This window comes from Lynx rufus, unplaced genomic scaffold (genome assembly GCF_022079265.1).
Source record: "Lynx rufus isolate CCGP_SWC_20201006 ecotype Redwood Valley unplaced genomic scaffold, mLynRuf1.p SCAF_2, whole genome shotgun sequence".
In the NCBI taxonomy this organism is placed as follows: Eukaryota; Metazoa; Chordata; class Mammalia; order Carnivora; family Felidae; genus Lynx; species Lynx rufus.
The window spans coordinates 19597368-19617635 of NW_025814834.1; the positions used below are offsets into that span (position 1 = coordinate 19597368).

The 20268-nt window shown below is 54.1% G+C and overlaps 1 protein-coding gene across 1 annotated transcript in view; it reads left to right on the forward strand.

Moving 5' to 3' along the window:
• TNS1 (tensin 1) overlaps positions 1 to 20268 on the forward strand; it is a 225763-nt gene that overhangs the window by 132261 nt on the left and 73234 nt on the right. The window contains exons 7-18 of the mRNA XM_047084469.1: positions 2461 to 2510; positions 4635 to 4806; positions 7238 to 7288; positions 8200 to 8322; positions 8703 to 8767; positions 9722 to 9805; positions 13324 to 13436; positions 13838 to 13898; positions 14136 to 14211; positions 14807 to 14936; positions 16828 to 16893; positions 18026 to 18142. Of these exons, the coding sequence (XP_046940425.1) occupies positions 2461 to 2510; positions 4635 to 4806; positions 7238 to 7288; positions 8200 to 8322; positions 8703 to 8767; positions 9722 to 9805; positions 13324 to 13436; positions 13838 to 13898; positions 14136 to 14211; positions 14807 to 14936; positions 16828 to 16893; positions 18026 to 18142 (1108 nt within the window). The remainder of the gene's footprint in view (positions 1 to 2460; positions 2511 to 4634; positions 4807 to 7237; positions 7289 to 8199; positions 8323 to 8702; positions 8768 to 9721; positions 9806 to 13323; positions 13437 to 13837; positions 13899 to 14135; positions 14212 to 14806; positions 14937 to 16827; positions 16894 to 18025; positions 18143 to 20268) is intronic.

Genomic DNA, 20268 nt, shown 5'->3' on the forward strand with positions numbered 1-20268 from the left:
ATGTGTGAGGTCACCTGTGTGTTTTGGAGCGTGAGGCCGCGCTTGCTCATACCCCCCGCCCCCACAACTATGTGTGGTTCTTCACGTCCACGAGACTCAGGCTTGTCACCCGTGTGTCTGCTTTCTGCCAGCGAGTGTCACATGTCCTCGAACTCTGCAGAAAACAGGAAGCCCCGTCAGTTAGAGGACGGCCCAGTGATTCAACAGGGGATGACCATCCAGCTGTTGCCGTCCCTGTCATCTGGTGGGGTCACGGTCCAGGGCAGCTTCCTCCCCTGCTGCCCCTTCCCTGGCCGGCCTGGAGCAGAGCCGGCTTGGACTTTGTCTTATCACCTCTGGAGGCGGCACGGCCAGACTCTGTTGGGGCCAAGTTTTTATTTATCTTCCCTGGCTTTTTTGGGGTGGGGAGGTTAAGGAATGTGGAGTGTTGTAACTTTGGGAGGGGGGTGGAGAAACGGGATCCAGCTCTCCTGTCCCGTTCTTCCTTTTCACCCCTGCACCCGAGGAGGCTTCTGGCTCCCCTTGGCTCCCCAGTCCCCTCGCCAAGCCGGCCTCAATATCACGTTGTCTCCCTGCAGCTCCGTGAGCCCAGACCCATGGCCCTGACCACACTGCAAGCCTCGGCTGCAGCTGTGACTTCCAGTTGTTCGAGGCAGCTGTGGTGGCCTCCTCCAAAGTGGCTGTGGATCAGCAACAGATGAAACCCGAGGGGCTATTTATAGCAGGGTGGCCCCGGGGCCTGGAGCAGGGCCTGGGGCCTGGGGCGGTCCAGCGACTCCTCATCAGGGACCAGTGAAATCAAGACGGATGAAGTGTTGGGTCTCTGTGTTCCTCTGGGCGGGTAGTTTTGGAACAGCCTGGTTTGGGGCTTGAAAACCAAACATGATCCCTCTTACCCGCGCGCCCCCCCCCCCCCCCGCCATGCCTGACTCATGCAAACCCAAGTTGTCAAGGCCAGGGGGCTGTGGAGACAGACACTTTCCTCCCCAACAGCCCCACTTGGTTCTTCCTGCTGCTACTGCAGAGGCTGAGTGGTTCGGAGCTGAGCTGTAGCCCACGCAGAGGGGGCTCTGGGTGCAGCCTTCTCATGGGTGGCTGGATGGAGACACCTCCTCTTAGTGGGGCTGCCCTGACTTTGGGCACTACCAGGAGCCCGGCCTCCAGGCTTCTCCGCCCCTGCCTTGTCGGCCCTGCAGGGGCCTGGAGGAGGCGAAAGCGGCTGCTCTCCTCAGGGCCCCAGTGGTTAAACCCAAAGTCTGAGGGTGAGTCCTGCCAGTTGTCAGCCTCCCCAGGACTTGGGGGTGAGTCACCATGCCTCAGTTTCTCCTCTCCCTGGTAGACTGTGGTCCTGTCTCCTCCAAGACGTGGTTGCAACTTGGTGGTGGGGAAAGGCTGGTTTCGGGGAGGCACAGGGATATTTGGAAGGTGCCGATGGGCTCGGAGAGCCCTGGCTGGGCCTGGGAATCTAGAAGTGGGGCGGTCGATTTTGCATCACGTGAGGTGGCTGACAGGTGGGGGGAGAGGTGATGCAGGGCTCTGTGTATAGAGGTGAATGTTGGTTGTATGTGTAAGCACCCTGTTAATTGTACTAGATGCAGTAACAGTAACAATGAAGAGGTGCCTTATATGCATACTTCCTTTTAATCTTCAAACAACTCCGTAAGGATTGCCCCATCTTACGTGTGATGTTACAGAGATCCAGAGCATTGAGTACTCCCAGGTCGGCCGGCAGGGTGACCCTTAGCTTCCATCACGGTGCCATCGGGTCGTCTTGGGCTGTTTGGGACCCGAACTGGGGTCCGTTTGCCTAAATTTGTGCCGGTTGACAACCCTCGAGAGGGGAGCGGGTGAGGGGGTAACCCCGTGGGCGGTGGGTCCTTAGGAGGGTAACTTGCTGCCCAGCACTGGTCTCGGTGTGTACACGCCGCCCCTGGCTGCTCTCAAGCCACAACTTCTGCTCCAATGGCCCCTTGTTGCTGCTGTGAAGGGGAGAATCGCGGGATGGTGGTGGTCAGGGGGTCAAGGTTCAGAGCAGGACAGAGGCTGCTGTCACCGGTCTTTCCTTCTGTCATGCTCGCGGTCAGTATTCTCCCCTGGGGGTTACGGTTACAGCATCCAGGGAATCAAGATGAAATGTGTTTCCGTCCATTTTGAAACCCTTTTATTGAGCGTGTACTCAGTGCAGATGGCACCAGCCCAGACATTTCTCAGCATCTGGGATTTCTTCCTTCCCGGGGGAGGGAGAGCTGGGCCCTTTGGGGGCTCGCATGCACACTCACAAGTGATCGGCCTTGGTCGCTTTTGGCCTTAGGTTGCTGTGTAGCCTGGATGTTAGGGTGCCCGCGCTGGAATGTTGGTCAAGAAATAAGAGCATCTGTGTTTGTTCGCAGCCCTGATGCTCCGGGGGACATCTCTCCGCCAGCCTCCTCCATAATGCCGCTTGTCTTTTCTCTGTCCTAGGGCTCCAGCAGAGTCACCCCGAGTGTCCAGCCCCACCCCCAGCCCATCAGGTATGCCTGGCCTGTTGGGGGGGGTGGCTAGGGATGGGGGTGCCGCTGTGAGGTCACTGTGGGTGTTTCCAGCAAATCATGCTTTTGGGTGCCTGAGACCGAAGTCATAAAGCGACAGGTAGGGACCGTGGGCGGATGCGCAAGCCACAGAGAGAGGATGTGGGTGGCTGCATACCCTTGGAAATGGTCATGTTTTGAGTTCTAGCTCGAAGCTAGGCCTTGAGCTGGATTTTTTTTTTTTTTTTTTAATGTCCCTGCACGATCCCATCTAGTCCTTGCAACAACCCTGCAGGGTAAGTATTTTTATTCCCATTTGGCAGATGGAGAAACTGAGTCTCAGGGAGGTGTGGTGACTTGTTACAGGTCACGAGACCAACAAGAGGCAAGACTTGGGTGTGCCTTCGGGACTGGCTGGCCTCATAGTCTATGCTAGATCCAAGTCCTCTCTGTGGGCAGGGTTTTTGATGTTGAGGGTCATTTAGAAAAGGAAAGTTCTCTAACTGGCTGGGTTGGCAGGGGCTGGGGGCAGGGATGCGCAAGGACTGGGTGCCTTGCTCATCTGTGTGCAGGTTCTGTGGTTTTTCTGGCTCGGGCCCTTCCCTCTCTGCCTCACCTTCACCTCTGAGGCTCCTGAGACAAGTGAGAATCTGGCTCCAGGGAAATGGAGCTCCAGCCAGAGAGGGCTGGTGTGTAGCTAAAGCCCCCAGTGGGTTGTGGCCGGGCTGCCAGCTGCCCGCAGACCTGAGCGGCCCCTTAGAGAATCTTCTTCCCTTACAGCTGAGAGCCACCTTGGGGTGGGTGGGTGCAGGGTGCGATGCTGAAGTTGTCCAGATGGTGGCACCGTTCTGCCTTGGACCCATCCCCGCCCGCCCAAGGCTGCAGTGAGAACCTTATCTTAGGGACAAGGAATGGCCCGGCTCAGAGGTCAAATTCAAACTGGGCTCCTTACCACAGCCCACTGGCCTCTCTACCACTTGGCTCCTGCCCTTGTCACCATGGAGAAGCCATACCTCGTCCTCGGCACCACCCCCCCCCCCCCCCCCCCCCGCCATCTCCAAGCCCTATATACACAGTTGGGTTCCAAGTTAACCCTGGTGGTATCTCTCTGCTGCCCCTCCCGTCTCACCTTGACCCTGCTGTAGTGAAAGAGTCTCAGAAGGAAATGTTGCCCACCTTGGATACAAAGAGGAAGTGAGACAATAGGGGGCGGGTGACAGGGTAGGAAGGTATGGTGACAGGGAGGGTGTAAGGTGGGCCTCAGAATGGAATTTCAGTGTCCTGAGACCCATTTCCCCTTCCTGTCAGCTCCCCGGGGGCCACTCTGGGCCCTCCTGCTGGAAGAGAAGCTGGATGAGGTATAAAGGCGTGAGCCCCCGCCTCCCCTCACCCGTTGCAGGGGCTCCCCACTTCCTTTAGGAGCTCAGGTGGCCACCCGCCGCCGCAGCAGTAGGCTCAGCACCCTCTTAGAAATCACGGAGGCTGCAGCCAAGAAACAGCCCTGGAAGGTGGTGGGAGCTGCCAGGGGTGGGGGAGAGCCAGGGAACAAAGGGCGGGAGCCGGCCTGCCTCTGGGGAGGGCTGGAATGTGAGCCGTGGTCTGGCTTACTGGAGCCCAGGTGAGCTTGTCACCTGAGCTGCCCTTTCCCCTGAGAAGCCTCCCCCCCACCCCCCTGCCCACACTATAGCTCGGGAGCAGGGGGAGGGCGGAAGAATGCTCAGCTCCAGGGGCACCTGCCGCTCTCCTTCCTGTACTAGATCCGTCCCAGGATCCTTTGAAAGACTTCTGCCAGACCAGGTGGCCACAGTGCGTTGGAAGGCTGAGCTGGACTCCTGGGCTCCTGGCAGGTTCTGATCCTGACCCCGACCTCTGCGTTTATAGGTTGAAGGCAGTGCCGACAGGATTGATGGCTACTAGGGTTGCTGTCATCGCTGTTTGGCTTGGAAATGGCCCGAGGTCCTTGCCAGCCTCTGCCCAGCTCCCTTTCCTCCGGTGCTCAGGGAACAGTCAAGCCTCCGGGGTTGGAATTGTGGGCCACATATAGTGTCTAGGGGGCACAGATCCCTACACCTTGCCCTGAGGACCAGGGTTCTGATCCGAACCCCCTTCTGCCTACTGTGTCTCCAGAAACATGAGTCTGAGCCGGACCACGGAGGACAGCTGTGAGCTGGACCTGGTGTATGTCACAGAGAGGATCATCGCCGTCTCCTTCCCCAGCACAGCCAACGAGGAGAACTTTCGGAGCAACCTCCGAGAGGTGGCCCAGATGCTCAAGTCCAAACATGGAGGCAGCTACCTGGTGAGGATGGGGCCCAGTACCCCCCGTCCTTTCTGCTTACCACCTCCTCGCTGCTGGTGCCCCTGCCCACCTGCCCTGGGCTAGCTCTTAGCCTCTCTCACGGCCTGAGTCCTCACTCACCCCCCCAGCTCAACTTTACTGGGAGGAGTGTGTCTGCGGCTGGAATGGGGCGTCTGGAACCAAGTCACGTGTGCCCATGTGCATGTGTGCGTGTGCGCATGAGTGTAGGTATATGTGCACGTGGGCATGCGTGTGCTCGTGTGTATGTGTGTGTTGACCAGGAGGAGAGAGTAACAAGAATTCATGTTATTGCGTGCTTGCTACGACACAGGCCCTGTTCTATCTGCTCTCCACGTATTAAACTTCATGACAGGGCTAGAAATCAGGTTTTGCTGGAGCACAGAGAGGTGGGGCGTTGGCCTGAGGTCGGGAGGCAGCAGTGCCTCTGAGAAGTCCGAGGGCAGAGTTGTGGAAATGTTGCTGTCACGGGGATGGTGCCTGGCCCAGGAGGAACACATCACGAGTGTGGATGAGGGGCCCGGGGGTGCTCTTCTCTAATGGCAGAGAGCTGGCATGGGGAATCAGACCTATCCTTGGCCCCAGGGGAGGGCTCAGTTCTACAAGGAGGTGCCTGTGGATTTGGGCTGCACCCACCGACCAGACCGTGCAGCCTCGAGGGGCCGCCCCGATCTGTGAGCAGAGGCCGGCGTAGGGGACTGCGTTAGGTCCCTGGGGCTGCTGTAACAGATTGCCACAAACTTGGTGTCTTGAAACAGCAGAACTGACTTTCTCACAGTTCTGGAGGCTGGGAGTCCAAATCAAGGTGTTGACCAGGCTGTGCTCCCTCTGCAGGCTCTACGGGGGATCCTGCCTTTCCCCTTCCTGGTTTCCGGTGCCCCCCAGCGATCCTTAGTGACCTTGGCTTCGAGCTGCATCACCGCAGTCTCTGCCTCTGTCCTCACACCGCCTGCCTTCTTTCTTGTGTCTCTCTGTGGGTCTTCTCATCTTATAAGGACACCAGGCATCGGACCTAGGGCCCGCCCTAAATCCAGGATGATCTCATCTTGAGATCCTTAACTACTTACATCAGCAGAGGCCCTATTTCTAAATAAGGTCACATTCTGAAGTTCCAGGTGGATCTGAATTTTTGTGGGACACTGTTGAACCCACCACAGACACGCCTCTCCATCAGCTGTGTTGGGCAGCGTTGAGAGCCCGGCTTCAGACACCAGAGAGTCCTGGGTTTGAATGTTGGCTCTGCTCTCACTATCTGACCTTGGCCACTTCGCCTCACTAAACTTTAGGTTCTGCATCTGTAAAATGGGTCTAATTGTACCACCTACCTCTTATGGTTGTTGAGAGAACTAAGCCAGCTGCTAGGTGTAAAGTCCTCAGCCTTGGGCTGGCAGGTTGGGGACACTCGAGTGGTAGCTGTTGTTAATGTAATAAAGTCTGTACAGTTACAGGGTCCAAGAATGGACTGGAAGCCATCTGGGATCATTCCCAGTTTCAGGATTCCAGGGTTCTGTGGGTCTCTGCTATGCCACCCTCCCTCTGCTTTCCCATCACAGGCCGTGTGGTCGCTTTCCTCGGCAGGAGGCGGCACGGTTTTCTTTGAGTTTTCTGGGCAATGAGGTGAAGGTGGAGACAGGAAATCCAGGGATTGGGGGAGTCTTATGGGACATGGTTAGATGTCGGAGGGCTTCTGCCAGGAAAGGGGTGTCAAGGGTCTGAGAGGCGCCACTCAGGGTGATTTGCACACTCGGAGGGAGGGCGTCCTCCCGCAGAGCTGTTGCATTTTTAGGCGGATGAGGTTCTAAAGTTGACATGTGAAGTGGAAACCAGAGATGGCCAAACACTTATCATGTCACACCACCGGATTCCTGTCCAGTGTGGACGGGTGGCACATGGGATGAGACAGGCTGCATCCCCTTCTCACCTGCAGTTTGGGTGTCTGTCTGTTCACTGAGGGTTGGGGTGGAGTGTCCATGTACTTCTCTCTCCTTCTCTTTAATTTTTTTTGTTAATATTTTTATTATTTATTTTTGAGAGAGAGAGAGAGAGCACGTGCAGGTGGGGGAGGGGAAGAGAGAGAGGGAGACACAGAATCCGAAACAGGCTCCAGGCTCCGAGCTGTCAACACAGAGCCTGACGCAGGGCTTGAACTCACGAACTGTGAGATCATGACCTGAGCCGAAGTCAGACGCTTAACCGACTGAGCCACCCCGGCGCCTCCTCTCTCCTCTTTATCCTGAGAACCTGTAGTTGAGTGCGTGTTGGTCAATGTGTGGGTCTGATGGGACTCCGTTGTAAGCTTATGCATGGATAGAATTTTCACTGGGTGGTTGGGAGGAGAGAGACAGAGACAGAGACAGATGGACAGACAGCCAGCTAGCACCATTTCATGATCTCTTCTTTTTCCTCCTTGTAGCTTTTCAACCTCTCTGAGCGGAGGCCTGACATCGCAAAGCTCCACGCCAAGGTGAGCTGGTGTGGATTAAGGGTGGGGACTTCCCTCTGCCTGGAAGAGAAGGAGAACAGCGTGGTTCTCCCTGTGGTTCCTACTTCGGAATCTGGGGGCAAGGGCTGAGACACTTCGCAAAGCCTATTCCCTTTCTATGCCAGCTTCCCTTTGGAACATGGAAAATACTGTATTTATGGTTTCTGTAATACAAATTGCAGACAGCAAAGCTTGATGCAGCGATTTCCTACCCAGGTCTACCCCCCCACCCCCACCCCGGGTGCACATAGCATCTCTGGGGCGAGACTGGAGCTGTGAGAATTTTAGTCTTATTGACAAGCATTTTGGATTTAAACTGGCTGGGAATTGCCAATGGCTGGTTTTCACTTGTTCACTCGGCGGGCTGAGTGCCGGGCTTTGCGTGGATATCTGCTCTGCCTCCCGGATTCTGGTGCCTGTCGCTGTGGGACCCTGGGCAGGTGACAGTTCTCTGGGCCTCAGCTTGCCCCTCTGAAAGTAGATGGGCTGGATTAGATGTGCTCTCTTGGCTTTTCCAAGCATGGGTTCTCTTTTAGTTTAACGATCTGTGAGTTAAGCAAAGTTTTGAGGAGCCTGAGGACGGCCATTCAGATCTGCCCTCTGTCCCCTTTCGGGTTCTCTTGATTGGCCAGAAAAATCAATGGCTTGTGTGTCAGGGCCTGGAAAAGAGCTGTGAATGGCTGGGGGCTCTTCACTTTTCCTCTCTGGCCCTGAGCCAGGGTCTCTGGGCCACACCCTTGCAACCACTCTGGGTTGTTGGGCAGGGAGGGCGGGAAGCGAGGTTGGCTGGTGGCCGCTGCCCTGGAGCCAGCATGTGGCGTAGGTGCAGCTCCCGCTGCCCCGGTTGAGTCTCTGGGGCTTCCGCCACTTCTCACTCATGACTTTGACCACAGGTCCTGGAATTTGGCTGGCCTGACCTCCACACTCCAGCCCTAGAGAAGATCTGCAGCGTCTGCAAGGCCATGGACACTTGGCTCAATGCAGACCCTCACAATGTCGTCGTTCTGCACAATAAGGTCAGAGCAGGGGCTGCTCTGTAGGTACGTGTGTGCGTGTGTGCATGTACACACGTGTGTGTATGTGAGCACGTGCACACATGCGTAGACGTGTCCTCGGGTGAGTGTGTGTGCATTCTCCTTTCTAGGGGATGGTAGATCCTGTCCCGGGGGGCACCTGAGAAATGGGGGTTAGGAGCTTGTGGGACCCTCACGTGTGGTAGATGATCAACTGCGTTTCTTCTCTTTGGGACTCAGCCTGACCTGCTCCCCTCCCTGGCATCCCACTCCCTCCTTTGAACCACACCCCTCTCTCCAGCTGCTGCTCACTTTTTCTCCAGGCTTCTGGGGCAGCAGGGCTGGCCTTAGAAATAAAGGCTTTGCGTTTGGGGTTCTTTCAGGGAAACCGAGGCAGGATAGGTGTTGTCATCGCGGCTTACATGCACTACAGCAACATTTCTGCCAGGTAAGAGCCTCTCATTCTCTGAATATTGACAGCAGGAACCCTGTCTGCCCATCCCTCCATGGCCTCTCCCTTCCTTGGCTGGCAGAATAATGACAGGGGACGGGGTGGAGGAGCCCACGGAAAGGAGAGGGATCTGCCCACGGCTCTGAGGCAGGTGGCTGTGCACGGAAGGCAGGAGCAAGGAGAGTCCTTTACTGGGGGCACTGGTGGCAGCAGACTCGAGAGGCAGGCCCATCCACGGACACCCCATCCAGCCACCTTCTCGGGACCACTTTTCCTTGGCAAATAGCCCTCTTTTTTCCTGAGTGAGCAGGTGAGAGAGTCAGAAAGAAATGTTGGATCAGATCTGGGTCTGACAGAACCATCTAGAAGTTATCTCATCCTTGTGGGCCTTAATAAGGACTTTGGGGCTTGGGATGGGATGTTGCTAGAGAGTCAAGAACAGAGGGGCTATATTCTCTCTCTTCAAAATGATCTCTTTGCAGACAGATAGAATGTTCTATGAAGGGTTTAGACGGTGGTTGTGTGACTGTAAGAAACTTAACCCAGCCTAATCTTTCCTTAATGGTGAACATTTCCTGGGCACCTACTGTGTGCCCACATGTGCCAAGCTCGTTATACATGTTATTTCACTTAATTACTGTAACGACCTTCAAGGAAGGCACTTGTCACTCTCATTTGACAGAAAATGAAAATCAGGTTCAGAAGGATTAAGTAACCTGCCTCAAGGCACAAGGTTAATAAGGAGGCGGCACACTTGGTATGGGAACCCAGGCTGTCTGGCTCCAAAGCCCCAGGGCTGAGTCCTGCAGCATACAGGATGCAGGAATGCCAGGGCACTCTTTTCCTGAAAGCTTCTCAGAGTAGGGTGCCTGGAGGGCTCTACAGGTCTGGGGGAGCAGGGGTGGGGAGACCAGGGAGTTGGCTCCTCTGACCACCTGTCTCTCCCTGCAGCGCCGATCAGGCCCTGGACCGGTTTGCAATGAAGCGATTCTATGAGGATAAGATTGTGCCCATTGGTCAGCCATCCCAGAGAAGGTGGGTCTCCAGGGCTCACTGCCAATGCATGCACACGTGTGTGTGTGTGTGTGTGTGCACGCGCTGTCTTGGGGACTGGCCTCACGTACCCACAGTGGGTGGAACAGCCATGCCTAGGTGGGGGTGTACGGAGCATGCATATTCAGGTGCCAGCCTGGAGTGCTGTAAGCTTAGGGGCATGAGTGAGCCGGTGGGCAGCTGTGTGTGCCCACAGATGGGCATGGCCGTTGGCTCCTGCGGCCAGCGCTGGAGAGCAGTGGGGCTGCTGGTGGGGGATGCATTGGTCTGGGTGCAAGAAGGCAGCTTGTATGAGAAGGAAATGCCATGTTGGTCCTGGCCGCGGGACTGCGTCCGCGCTTGGGTGAGCCTGTAGGAGGCTGGCGTCATTGCCGCCTGCCCTGGGGAGGTCACAGATTCTTACCATAAGGGTCACCTTCTGATGGGAGAGCTTTAAAAATTTTACCAAGGGCTCTCAAGCACGTGGTCTCATTGGAGTCCACAGCAGCCGAGGGAGGAAGCAGGGCAGAGAGGATTCATTGATTCATTGGATAAGTTTTATGTGCTCTACTACATTCCAAGTGCTGGGGATATCTAGTTGAGCAGGACGAAGTGCTTTGCCCACAGTGAGCTGATATTCCACTAAGAAAGATGGGCATTGCACGAGTAAATAGACCAACAGGACAATTTCAGGTAGCGGTTAGTGCTAGGAAAGAAAGAGAACAGAGTGGGATAGACTGGTGGAGGAGATTGGGGCTATGTAATGAAGGGGGTCAGGGAACACCTGTCAGAAATGATGGATTTGAGGCCAACCCTGCATAATGGTGAGCTACTGTATGATGATCCAGGGCATCCCCACTTTACAGATGAGAAGCCTGAGCCTAGGGAGGGGACTGAACATGGCCAGGATCCATAGCAAGTATTAGCAGAGCTAGAATGTACTTGGGGACCTGTAAGTCAGGTCAGGGCAGGGCCCCCAGGGTTGTGCCGCCCACTGTCCTGAGGGCTGGCCCGGGACTCTGCTCTGTGGATAACGTGCTGTTTAATGATGGCTGAGAGGGCACAGGGCTGGTGGACTGTGGGGAGGCTGCAGGTGAGTGCGAGTCAGAAGCCCAGGCTGAGAGGGGAGAGCTGGAGATGGGGAAGGGGGCCCTGCCCCTATGTGGCCAGAGCTGCGGGCCCACCACACATGGTGATGTGCCACACCACTCTGCACACCGGGGCTGTGGGACTGACCCTCTCAGCAGGGTCTCGTGGAGTTTCCCAAGGACATGAGCCATCAGGGAACTTTCAGGTCGTGAGAAGTACTTGGAAGGGGAACAAAACCCAAACAGAGCGTGATGGGCTAGAGAGTGATAGGGTGAGCACCAGGGCTGAACTTTCTGAACAGGTGACATGCGGGGTGAGCTCTGAGAGGAAGAAGGGAAGCATCTGAGGGCGGGGCTGGGGTCACCACGCAGAGGGGACAGCAAGTACGGTGGCCCAGAAGCCAAAGCATCCCACTGATTTTTCCAGCCCCTCAGAACACTGACCAGGCAGGCAGGACCCCCTCGCCTCTCTATGCTGGGGTTTCCCTTCTTATTCTTCATCATCACCCCCATCTTTCTTGCCTTGTTAGAAGGGTGCCGGCTCTGCTGGGGACTTACTCCCATTGTAGTGGGAAGCCCAAGCAGAAGCGAGTCCTCAGGCCACCTGGTGTCTTGCACCTGGCACAGGGCACCCAGGAGCCAATCTCTGGGTCAGCCGTCAGAAACAGGATGGCTTTATGTGCAGAAAATTCTGGCTGGGCTGCCAGATGCAGCAGCTGTGGATCAATGAGAATCTTCCCAGGGAGAAAAGAACGGTCATTCAAGTACCTGCTCGTCGGTCCCTGGCTTTCTACGTATGGCTGGTGGCCTTGGTCACGAGCCTGACCTTGAAGGATAAGAGGGACAAACAGAGGAGCATGATGTTACGATGACGCAGTGTGGCTTGGAGAGAGTGGGCAGAGCAGTCACACCCCTGCAGCAGGACACCTGGAGCACGGGGTCGGGGTTACCTCTCAGCCGTAGGAGTGTAGGGGACCCCACAGCGCACGGCATATGCTTACACAGCGCGCAGTCGGGCGTATGTTTACATTATCTGTCTGCCTTGCAGCTTATATCTGCAACTGCACCTGCTTATGGGTGGGTGATTCTGTCCGTGCCCGTGTGTGAACATGCAGCTGTTGGCTTCATTATGTATTTGTTGCCACTTTCCCGCCTTCTGGGCAGTGTCGTTTGCAGGGACGGGAGCAGTTGGAGGAGAGGAGGGCAGAGAGGGAGGGAGGGAGGGGCTTTGCCTGCAACTCCCCCATTCATTGTCACCCCACCCCCGGGCGGCTCATTGTCCCCAGCACACAGACACATCCTGTTGGCATGATCCAGAGATCTGATAGGAACCGCCATTCCAGGTTTCCGGTTTGAGTAATGGGGCTGGGGGCTGGTCAGGGGCTGAATAGGAACCGGCGCTGCCCATCAGATTATCTTGCTTGGGTAGTCTGAGGTGACCCCACCCGGGCCCAGGGACAGAGGCCCACAGGCCTGGAGGTGGGCCAAGGAGCCAAGAGATAGGAGGGGACCATTGTCATGGTCATGTGGGTTCTGGTTCCACCAGCCTCAAAGAGCCCCCTTGCCTCTCGCCAAGTCTCAGGATTCATTGTGATTGGTGTGGCTGACTCAGCTCACCATTCAGAAAAAAGGAGGGCGCACTGACCAATCCACAGCAAAAGGACGGGCCTCTCTTTCTGGCAGGTGCATTGAAAGACAGCATTCCTTCTCTCCCCACCCACCCCCGGCTTTGTGTGTTCTTGCTGTGCCAGCAACTCTTTCTGGACCTAGTTTCCCCTTCTAGAAGGAGTGGAGATGCATTCTTCCAACAAGATCCAAAGAGAATTGGGGAGAGGAAAACACAGTAGATATTAGATGTCTTTCAATACCAGATATAGAGGGTTTTCATACACTTCAGCGTGATATAAAAAAGTGAAGGACTGTAATTGTTAAGCTCTTACAGTTTGCTGGACTGTCATGTGGCTGGGGGTTTGTGGGGACAGAACTGGGGCCTGTGGTTATAAGCATAAGCTTGGTTTAAGCTAGGTTTAGGGGTGTTGGAGTGTTTGATGGTTGATCAGCCTGCCTTGTGCGGTGGTGAGCAGCTAAACGATGCCTGTCAGGGATGTTGTGGAGGGGAATTTTGGTCCAGCTGATTTTTGGGCTGGGAGTGAAGCTGGAGAGGGATTTTCATTTTGACCACCAGGGGGCGCCAGAGAACCCCAAAGCAGAGTATTGCCTTGACTCCGCTCCTGCTTGAGTGGTACCTGCTTGTCCTCTCTGCTTGGGGCTCCAGGCAGCAAGAAAGGACGGTGCTGGGGAGGAGACCCCAGCTTCCAGGAGGTCTAGGAGGGTGGTGGTGGTGGGGAGCTAGATGAGCCCAGGAAAGAAACCAGGATGGCTCTGCTCTAGGGCATGGCCTCCTGGCTGAAGTTGCCCCTCTCCCTGCCCCAGGTACGTGCACTACTTCAGTGGCCTGCTCTCTGGCTCCATCAAAATGAACAACAAGCCTTTGTTTCTGCACCACGTGATCATGCATGGCATCCCCAACTTCGAGTCTAAAGGAGGTACCTGCCTGAGCCCTCTGGCTTCCCCTCTTCCTGTCTCCCATCTTCTTTTCTTAAGAGGCAGCCTTGGGGTGGGGCGGGGAGGGTAGAAAAGTATGCTTGGATTGGAGTCCCGACGGCATGACTTCCTGAGCTTTCGTTGACCCTCAGTCTATTCATGGGTTAGATACTGGCAGTGCCTGCTGGCACATGATGTCGGATGTGGCAATGTATTTTATAAACTTAAAAATGCCTCTCAAATGAAAAGCTAGTATTTCTTCCTCCTTTCTCTTTCCATTTCTCCTTCTTCTTTTCCTTCTTCCCCTTCTTCCCTCCCCTCTCCCCAGCCCTTCCTTCCTTCACCCTCTCCCCCACCCCTGCACCGTTCCCGCTGTCTTAGCTAACATCACCCTCCTTTACAGGGTGTCGGCCGTTTCTCCGGATCTACCAGGCCATGCAGCCTGTCTACACATCTGGCATCTAGTAGGTATTCCACAGGACAAAGAGGCCAGGGGTGCCTGGGGCCTGAGGCTGAGGTCCAGGGACAGGGTGTGGGGGGATGGGCCAGGACCTCCTCTAGGAGGATCTCATCTAGCACAGGGCTGAGGGACAGAGGCAGCAAGCCTTCCTAGGAGCCCTCTGGCAGGGGGCAGTAGGGAACAAGCGTGCTGCCTGCCCCCTCAACAGCTCTCTTTCTCTCCGCTTGCCTCTCTCCCGTAGCAATGTCCAAGGAGACAGCCAGACCAGCATCTGCATCACCATCGAGCCTGGCCTGCTCTTGAAGGGAGATATCTTGGTGAGTGCTGCCCCTCTGTTTCAAGCCCCTCCTCCCTGTTTATTTTCTCTCCTTTCTTCTCTCTTCCTGCTCCCCTCCTGCCTCTCCAGACAAGATCACCACTCCTCGTGAGTCACCAGCCTTGGGGCCATAGACTCTCAGGGCTCCTGCAAAGGCTTTCGGCCTCCAGTAGTCCTTGTGCATTCCCCTGCCTCAGAGTTGGACTCGCTTCTCCTACGCCTGTGTCTTGGTCTGGAATATCTTCAGGGAAATATCTCTCAGTGTGGGCTAGCTTCCCATGGTGACAAGGACTCCTTCACTTCTAACTTCAGTCTTTTCTCCTGTAATTTAAATTCACCCCTACTTTTTCCTTTCTGTGTGAAGGAACTTCTTGGGAGGACAGTTTTGTCCCTACAGGGCAAGATTGGCCTCCAACATTCTGCTTTCTAGAAGTTTCCCCAGATAGCTCTGAAATCCTGTTTGGTATTGGTGACCTCTCCCTCAGTGGGCTTGGGTGAGCCCTGGGTTCTCAGTCGTGGAGCTAATAAGGAGGCTCCCTGAGACCTGATTTCTCATCCTCAGTCCCCTGATGGGCTCTGCTTTCTTTCCCACCCAGCTGAAGTGCTACCACAAGAAGTTTCGGAGCCCAGCCCGAGATGTCATCTTCCGTGTGCAGTTCCACACCTGTGCCATCCATGACCTCGGGGTTGTTTTTGGGAAGGAAGACCTTGATGATGCCTTCAAAGGTGAGCTCACTGAGTAGAGGGACAGACCTAGCAAGGAATAACTATACCACAGGGTAGAAGAGCAATAATGGGGGAGCTATGGCAGTCAGAGAGGGGGAACCATTTTCTGAGGGAAGGAGAGTTGGTTAGGGAGGTGTCTCCCTTCTCTATCTGTTTGAGGTTTTGTCTATATCATACTGAGACCTGGAACATATCCACATCCATTCACCCATTCACTCATCCACCCATCCACCCATGCATCCACCTACTTATCCAAATCCTTCCTTCCTTCCTTCCTTCCTTCCTTCCTTCCTTCCTTCCTTCCATCCATCCATCTACCCACTCTTCCAAATCCATCCATCCATCCAACCATCCATCTATCCACCCACCCATCCACCTACCCACTCTTCCAAGTCCATCCATCTATCCATCCATCCATCCATCCATCCATCCATCCAATCACTCACCCATCCATCCACCTACTTATCCAAATCCATCCATCCTTCCTTCCTTCCTTCCTTCCTTCCTTCCTTCCTTCCTTCCTCCCATCCATCCATCTATCCGTCCATCTACCCACTCTTCCAAATCCATCCATCCATCCAACCATCCATCTATCCACCCACCCATCCACCTACCCACTCTTCCAAGTCCATCCATCTATCCATCCATCCATCCATCCATCCATCCACCCGCCCATCCATATCCATGGATCCATCCACCCACTCATCCATATCCATCCATCCAAATTCATCCATCCATCTATCTAACCATCCATCCAAATCTACCCATCCATCCACCCATCCATCTAAATCCATCCATCCACCCACCCTTCCATCCACCTACCCATACATCTACTCACTCATCTAAATCCATCCATCTATTCATCTGTATGTTTGTCTATCCCTCATCCATCCATATATCCACCAAGAATCATTGTGTGTCTATATGTGCCAGGCAGGCGCTAGACCCTGGGGATACAGAGAGAAAGAAGTCAGGCCCTACCCTCAGGGAACTCACAGTCCCATTGGAGATAGAGACACGCAAGTGTGATACTATGAAGGGACCTCTGCAGTGATGGAGACATGCACTGGCACGTCCCATCCAGGGAGTGGTCACCATGCCTACTGTAAGTTTGCTTCCCACACAGATCACACAGATGGTGATCCCGTGTGCAGATTGGGCTCAGGCCAAGGGCAGAGAGTAGGGCTGGGGCTCGGGGGAGGAGGAAACTGATTCCCCCAGTTCAGAGAAGTGATGAGCTTCCCCTGGACTGAAGCCAGGAGGGCAAAAGCAGAAGATGCCATTATAATTCGGAACAGAATGTAAATGTTATCAGTCTTAACAAGGAAAAATAAAGGAATAACAGACAACATAAAGGTGGAGTTGGTAGAGGCAGAGGCAGGGGAGTGGTGCAAATTTTCTCCTCTTACATGTAGGGGGTCAGGAGACACCGTTGAAAATGAACAGATCAAGAAATAGAGGTTTAGCTTAGGATCTAAAGTTTCAAAGCAATCAGAATAAATAGTAATAGTAATAATAATAATAATAGTAAGAATTGACTTAATAAGAAGGGAGATAGGAGTGATATTAGCGGGCCAAATTAATCATTTTCATAATGGTGAATCAGTGGAGATTGCTTGAAATCGGTAAATTGAGAGATAGTGGCATAAAAATAGAGTATATTATTTAGAGTCTTAGAGGTAACTGTTAGTGGAACAAGAAATAGAAACGGTTGGGCATGGTTATCTCAGGCAAGTAGGACTAGGGCTAAAGAGGCTCATTTCATTACGTATGTATGTGGTATTATCAACCCTGCATGTGCACATTATGTTAATCTTGTCTAGAAAGATTAAAATTTGAGTCCTTTTGGGGAATTCACTGCCCCTTTTTGTGTTTTCTTCTCCCTTTTCAGATGATCGATTTCCAGAATATGGCAAAGTGGAATTTGTATTTTCTTATGGACCAGAGAAAATTCAAGGTATTAGCTTGTTAGAATTCATTTTTTCCATGCCCTTTCTTTCATCCTAACCTGTCCTCTCTCCACCCCATCTGCCCTACAATTGTCAAGTTACTATGGCTGCAAGGCAGGCCAGCAGTAAAGGATCTGGGTATTAGAGTGGACCCTCAGCTAAACATGAACCAATGACTTAATCTTTGGAGAATAAAAATAAAAAAGCCGACCAAGAGGTGCTGGGTTGGGTAAACTGTTCTTGTCCCATTAGGTCACCATCCTGTTATATTCAGAGGTTGAGGGCTGTGGTGGATGGAGGGAGTGGCTAGGGCCATGCAGAGGAGCTAGATGGATGAGAAGTATTATGAGGCCCGAGGTGGTTCAACCTGAAGATGAGAAGGCCACTTTAATAATAGCCATTAAGCCTTTAGACTGGTTATATGTGGAGGCCAGTTGTTCTCCATCCTGTTTGAGAACAGAATGAGGACGAGACGAAATTAGGTTACAGACAGTGGGACTCTGGGTAGATTCTAGAAAAGACTGCCAAGAGGAAAGGAAAGGGACTTGCCCTAGGAGGCAGGACTTGGGGCTCGAGCGCTCTTCCCCTTCTGTGGATGTGTGGGAGAGACTGCTTCTCCCCTTGGATTTCTGCCTGGAGTGGAGGGCATCTTAAGTGGGAGGAGGGGGGTTGGCTAGAATGACCTAGTGTCTTCTGAGTATCACGGCTGTGATTTCCCTGATGTCCTTGGCCCCATGCTGCTCGTCACAAGCCTCTTCCACACTCCCCTTGAATCCAGGGGCAGGCTTTCTGGCCCCCTGGCACTGACCCAGGGACCCTAGAGACACAGAATAGGACGAGACAGACACCCAGCCAGAGGGCTCTCCAGCCTTCTCCCTGGGAAGGGGGGAACTTCATTCCTCAGTGTTCCGTCCTGATTTACCCCTACGACCTGGTATGAGCCTTTTCAAGAATGCAAGAAACCAGACTCCTGGGTTCTCTGTCCAATTTAAGCTACTGGTCCCACCCACTATGGTTAAGAAAATAAGAAGTCCCTTAGGGAGCATCCCTGGGGAAGCTGTTGACTTCCTCTGTTTTTCTAGCTGCTGATTTTTTTTTTTTTTCTTTCTCTTCACTGCCCTCCCGCCCCATTCCTCTCAGGCATGGAACACCTGGAGAATGGGCCGAGTGTGTCCGTGGACTATAACACCTCTGACCCCCTCATCCGCTGGGATTCCTATGACAACTTCAATGGGCATCGAGAGGATGGCATGGAGGGTAGGTGACAGCAGTGGCTTCTAGCTCCTCTCCAAACAACACTGCCCCTGCTCACATGGCCTTGGCTCTCTTGGTTGGCTGTGAACGCCATACTGGGTTCAAAGAGGAGGCAGAGGAGAGGTCCAGGGCACCTTGGAGAGCTCACAGTTCAGTGGGGGAAGATAAGACAGAGCATAGATAATGAAGACAGAGCTAAAGAATGCAGCCAAACAGCCACAAGAGAGTGTATCGCTGTTGTTAAATGAGTCCCATCTATAGTGAGCAGTGAGTGCTCTGAGACTGGCAGGGGAGGGATTCTAGACAGCTGGAGTGGCCTGAGAGGGCTCCTCAGAGGAGGTGGCCTTGAGTGGAGCTTGAGAGAACTCCTGTGCAGCAAACACTGCATGTGTTAGATTTCTTTTCAACCTGCTGTTAGATTTCTCCAGGCTCGCTGCCTGAGTTCCCCGGGGTCAGAGCACTAGGAATGTAGACACAGCATGCAGGACCTACAAGCTTTCATCAACAGCCAACGAAAATGTCGAAGAGCTGGAAATGAAACCAATAGGCTCCAAAATTTGAAAAGTAAGCTGCAGTTGAAATTAATGCATGTCTAATTTAGCTACAAAACCTAACATTATGTCAGACGGTCAACTGAGACTCAAGTTCAGCCCCTGAGAGTTATATATGGACTGTATTTATTTGTGTGGTTCATTTGAATATGTGCGGTGGGTGGGGCCTCCAACAGGGGGCATGCCTGGAGCCCAGGAGCCCTTGAGACGCCTGTCTGGGGGTTGGCATGGACTTGCGTTTCTGATTTGGTCCTAGGACCGCAGCATGGCAGATCTGGAAGCATCCTTAGGACTGTTGGCTCATTCCCCCGTTTTCATTTGGGGATAACTGGGACTCCCTTGAAGGAAGGGTCTCCCGATTTACCTCCACGGCCTGGGATATGTCCTTTCAAAGACACCAGCTCCCAGCCTCTGGGCTTCTCCCAGCTGCAACTGGTCCTAGGGTGAGGCTGTGCCATCTTGGGGACTCTGGGCCCTGTGGCAGAGCTGGGCTGGGGGAGCCAGGCCTGCTGGGCCCCTGACCTGCTCCTGACTCTCTGTACCCCCCTGCCTCCTCCCGCCTTCCCCCTGCCTCCTCCCACCTTTTTCTCCAGGATTTTGGATTTGTTGAATCCACTCTGAAATTCTTTTAGGTCTTTTCTTGAAAACAGATGATCTCTCTGACCTTAGAGATACCACAGTGAGTGATAGATTTTAGAGTGAGTGGGACGAGGGTGGCCGTGGGGCTAGAACCCAGGGCTTGAGGAGAGCATGTTGTTTACAGGCAACACTGCCAGGTCCATGGCTCCTCCTCTTGCCTCCCTTAGTTCCCACTCCCTTCCTCCCCCGAGGGGCCCAGACACCCCACTGGGCTAAGGCGATGTCCAAAGCACGCCTCCCCACTGCTCCAACACCATCTGCTGTGCCGAGTGGCTGGGGAGAAGGCAGAGGATGAAATGAATTAGTTCTGAGGTACCAAAGGCTGCCAGCCTAATTGTTCATCGTTCTGGAGATGTTTGCATTTTTAACAAGAACACTTGGCAATTTGAAGGTATTTTCAATGTCTCCCTATTTCTCCCTGGTGTGGATTCAATGCAATGGTAAATGTAAAAGCATTTAGTAAAGTGCCAGGCAAACAAAAGGTAAAATAATTACGGAGAAAGAAGGAGAGGCTGTGGAAGGCCAGGGTGGGGACACAGTCGCTGCGAGGGAAGGCGGATGGCCCGCCGGAGGGAGACCGCAGCCGTGAGAGGCAGGAAAGAGGAGGAAGGAGAGGGTGAGGGAGCTAGGGGCTCTTCTCCACCCCTTGCCTCCCTCCTCTCTCCTCATCCGCTCCCCCAGGCAGGGGGATGGAACCAGTGGGACCTTTTGGCCAGTTAAAGGTCAGCTCATCCTGCAGGGACAGAGGGACTCCTGTCTAGAGGCTGAGAAGCTGGCCCTGTGCCTGGAGGGTGGGAAGGGAAGGCTAGGGAAGCAGTTCGAGGCTCTGCTATCCTCTCCCTTGGCCTGGCCTAGCCTGGCCTGACTACGGTTGGCCTGGTCCGGGAGCTACACAGTTGGGGTGGTCAGCGGGGCTGACCCTGCCTGTCCAATTGTGTG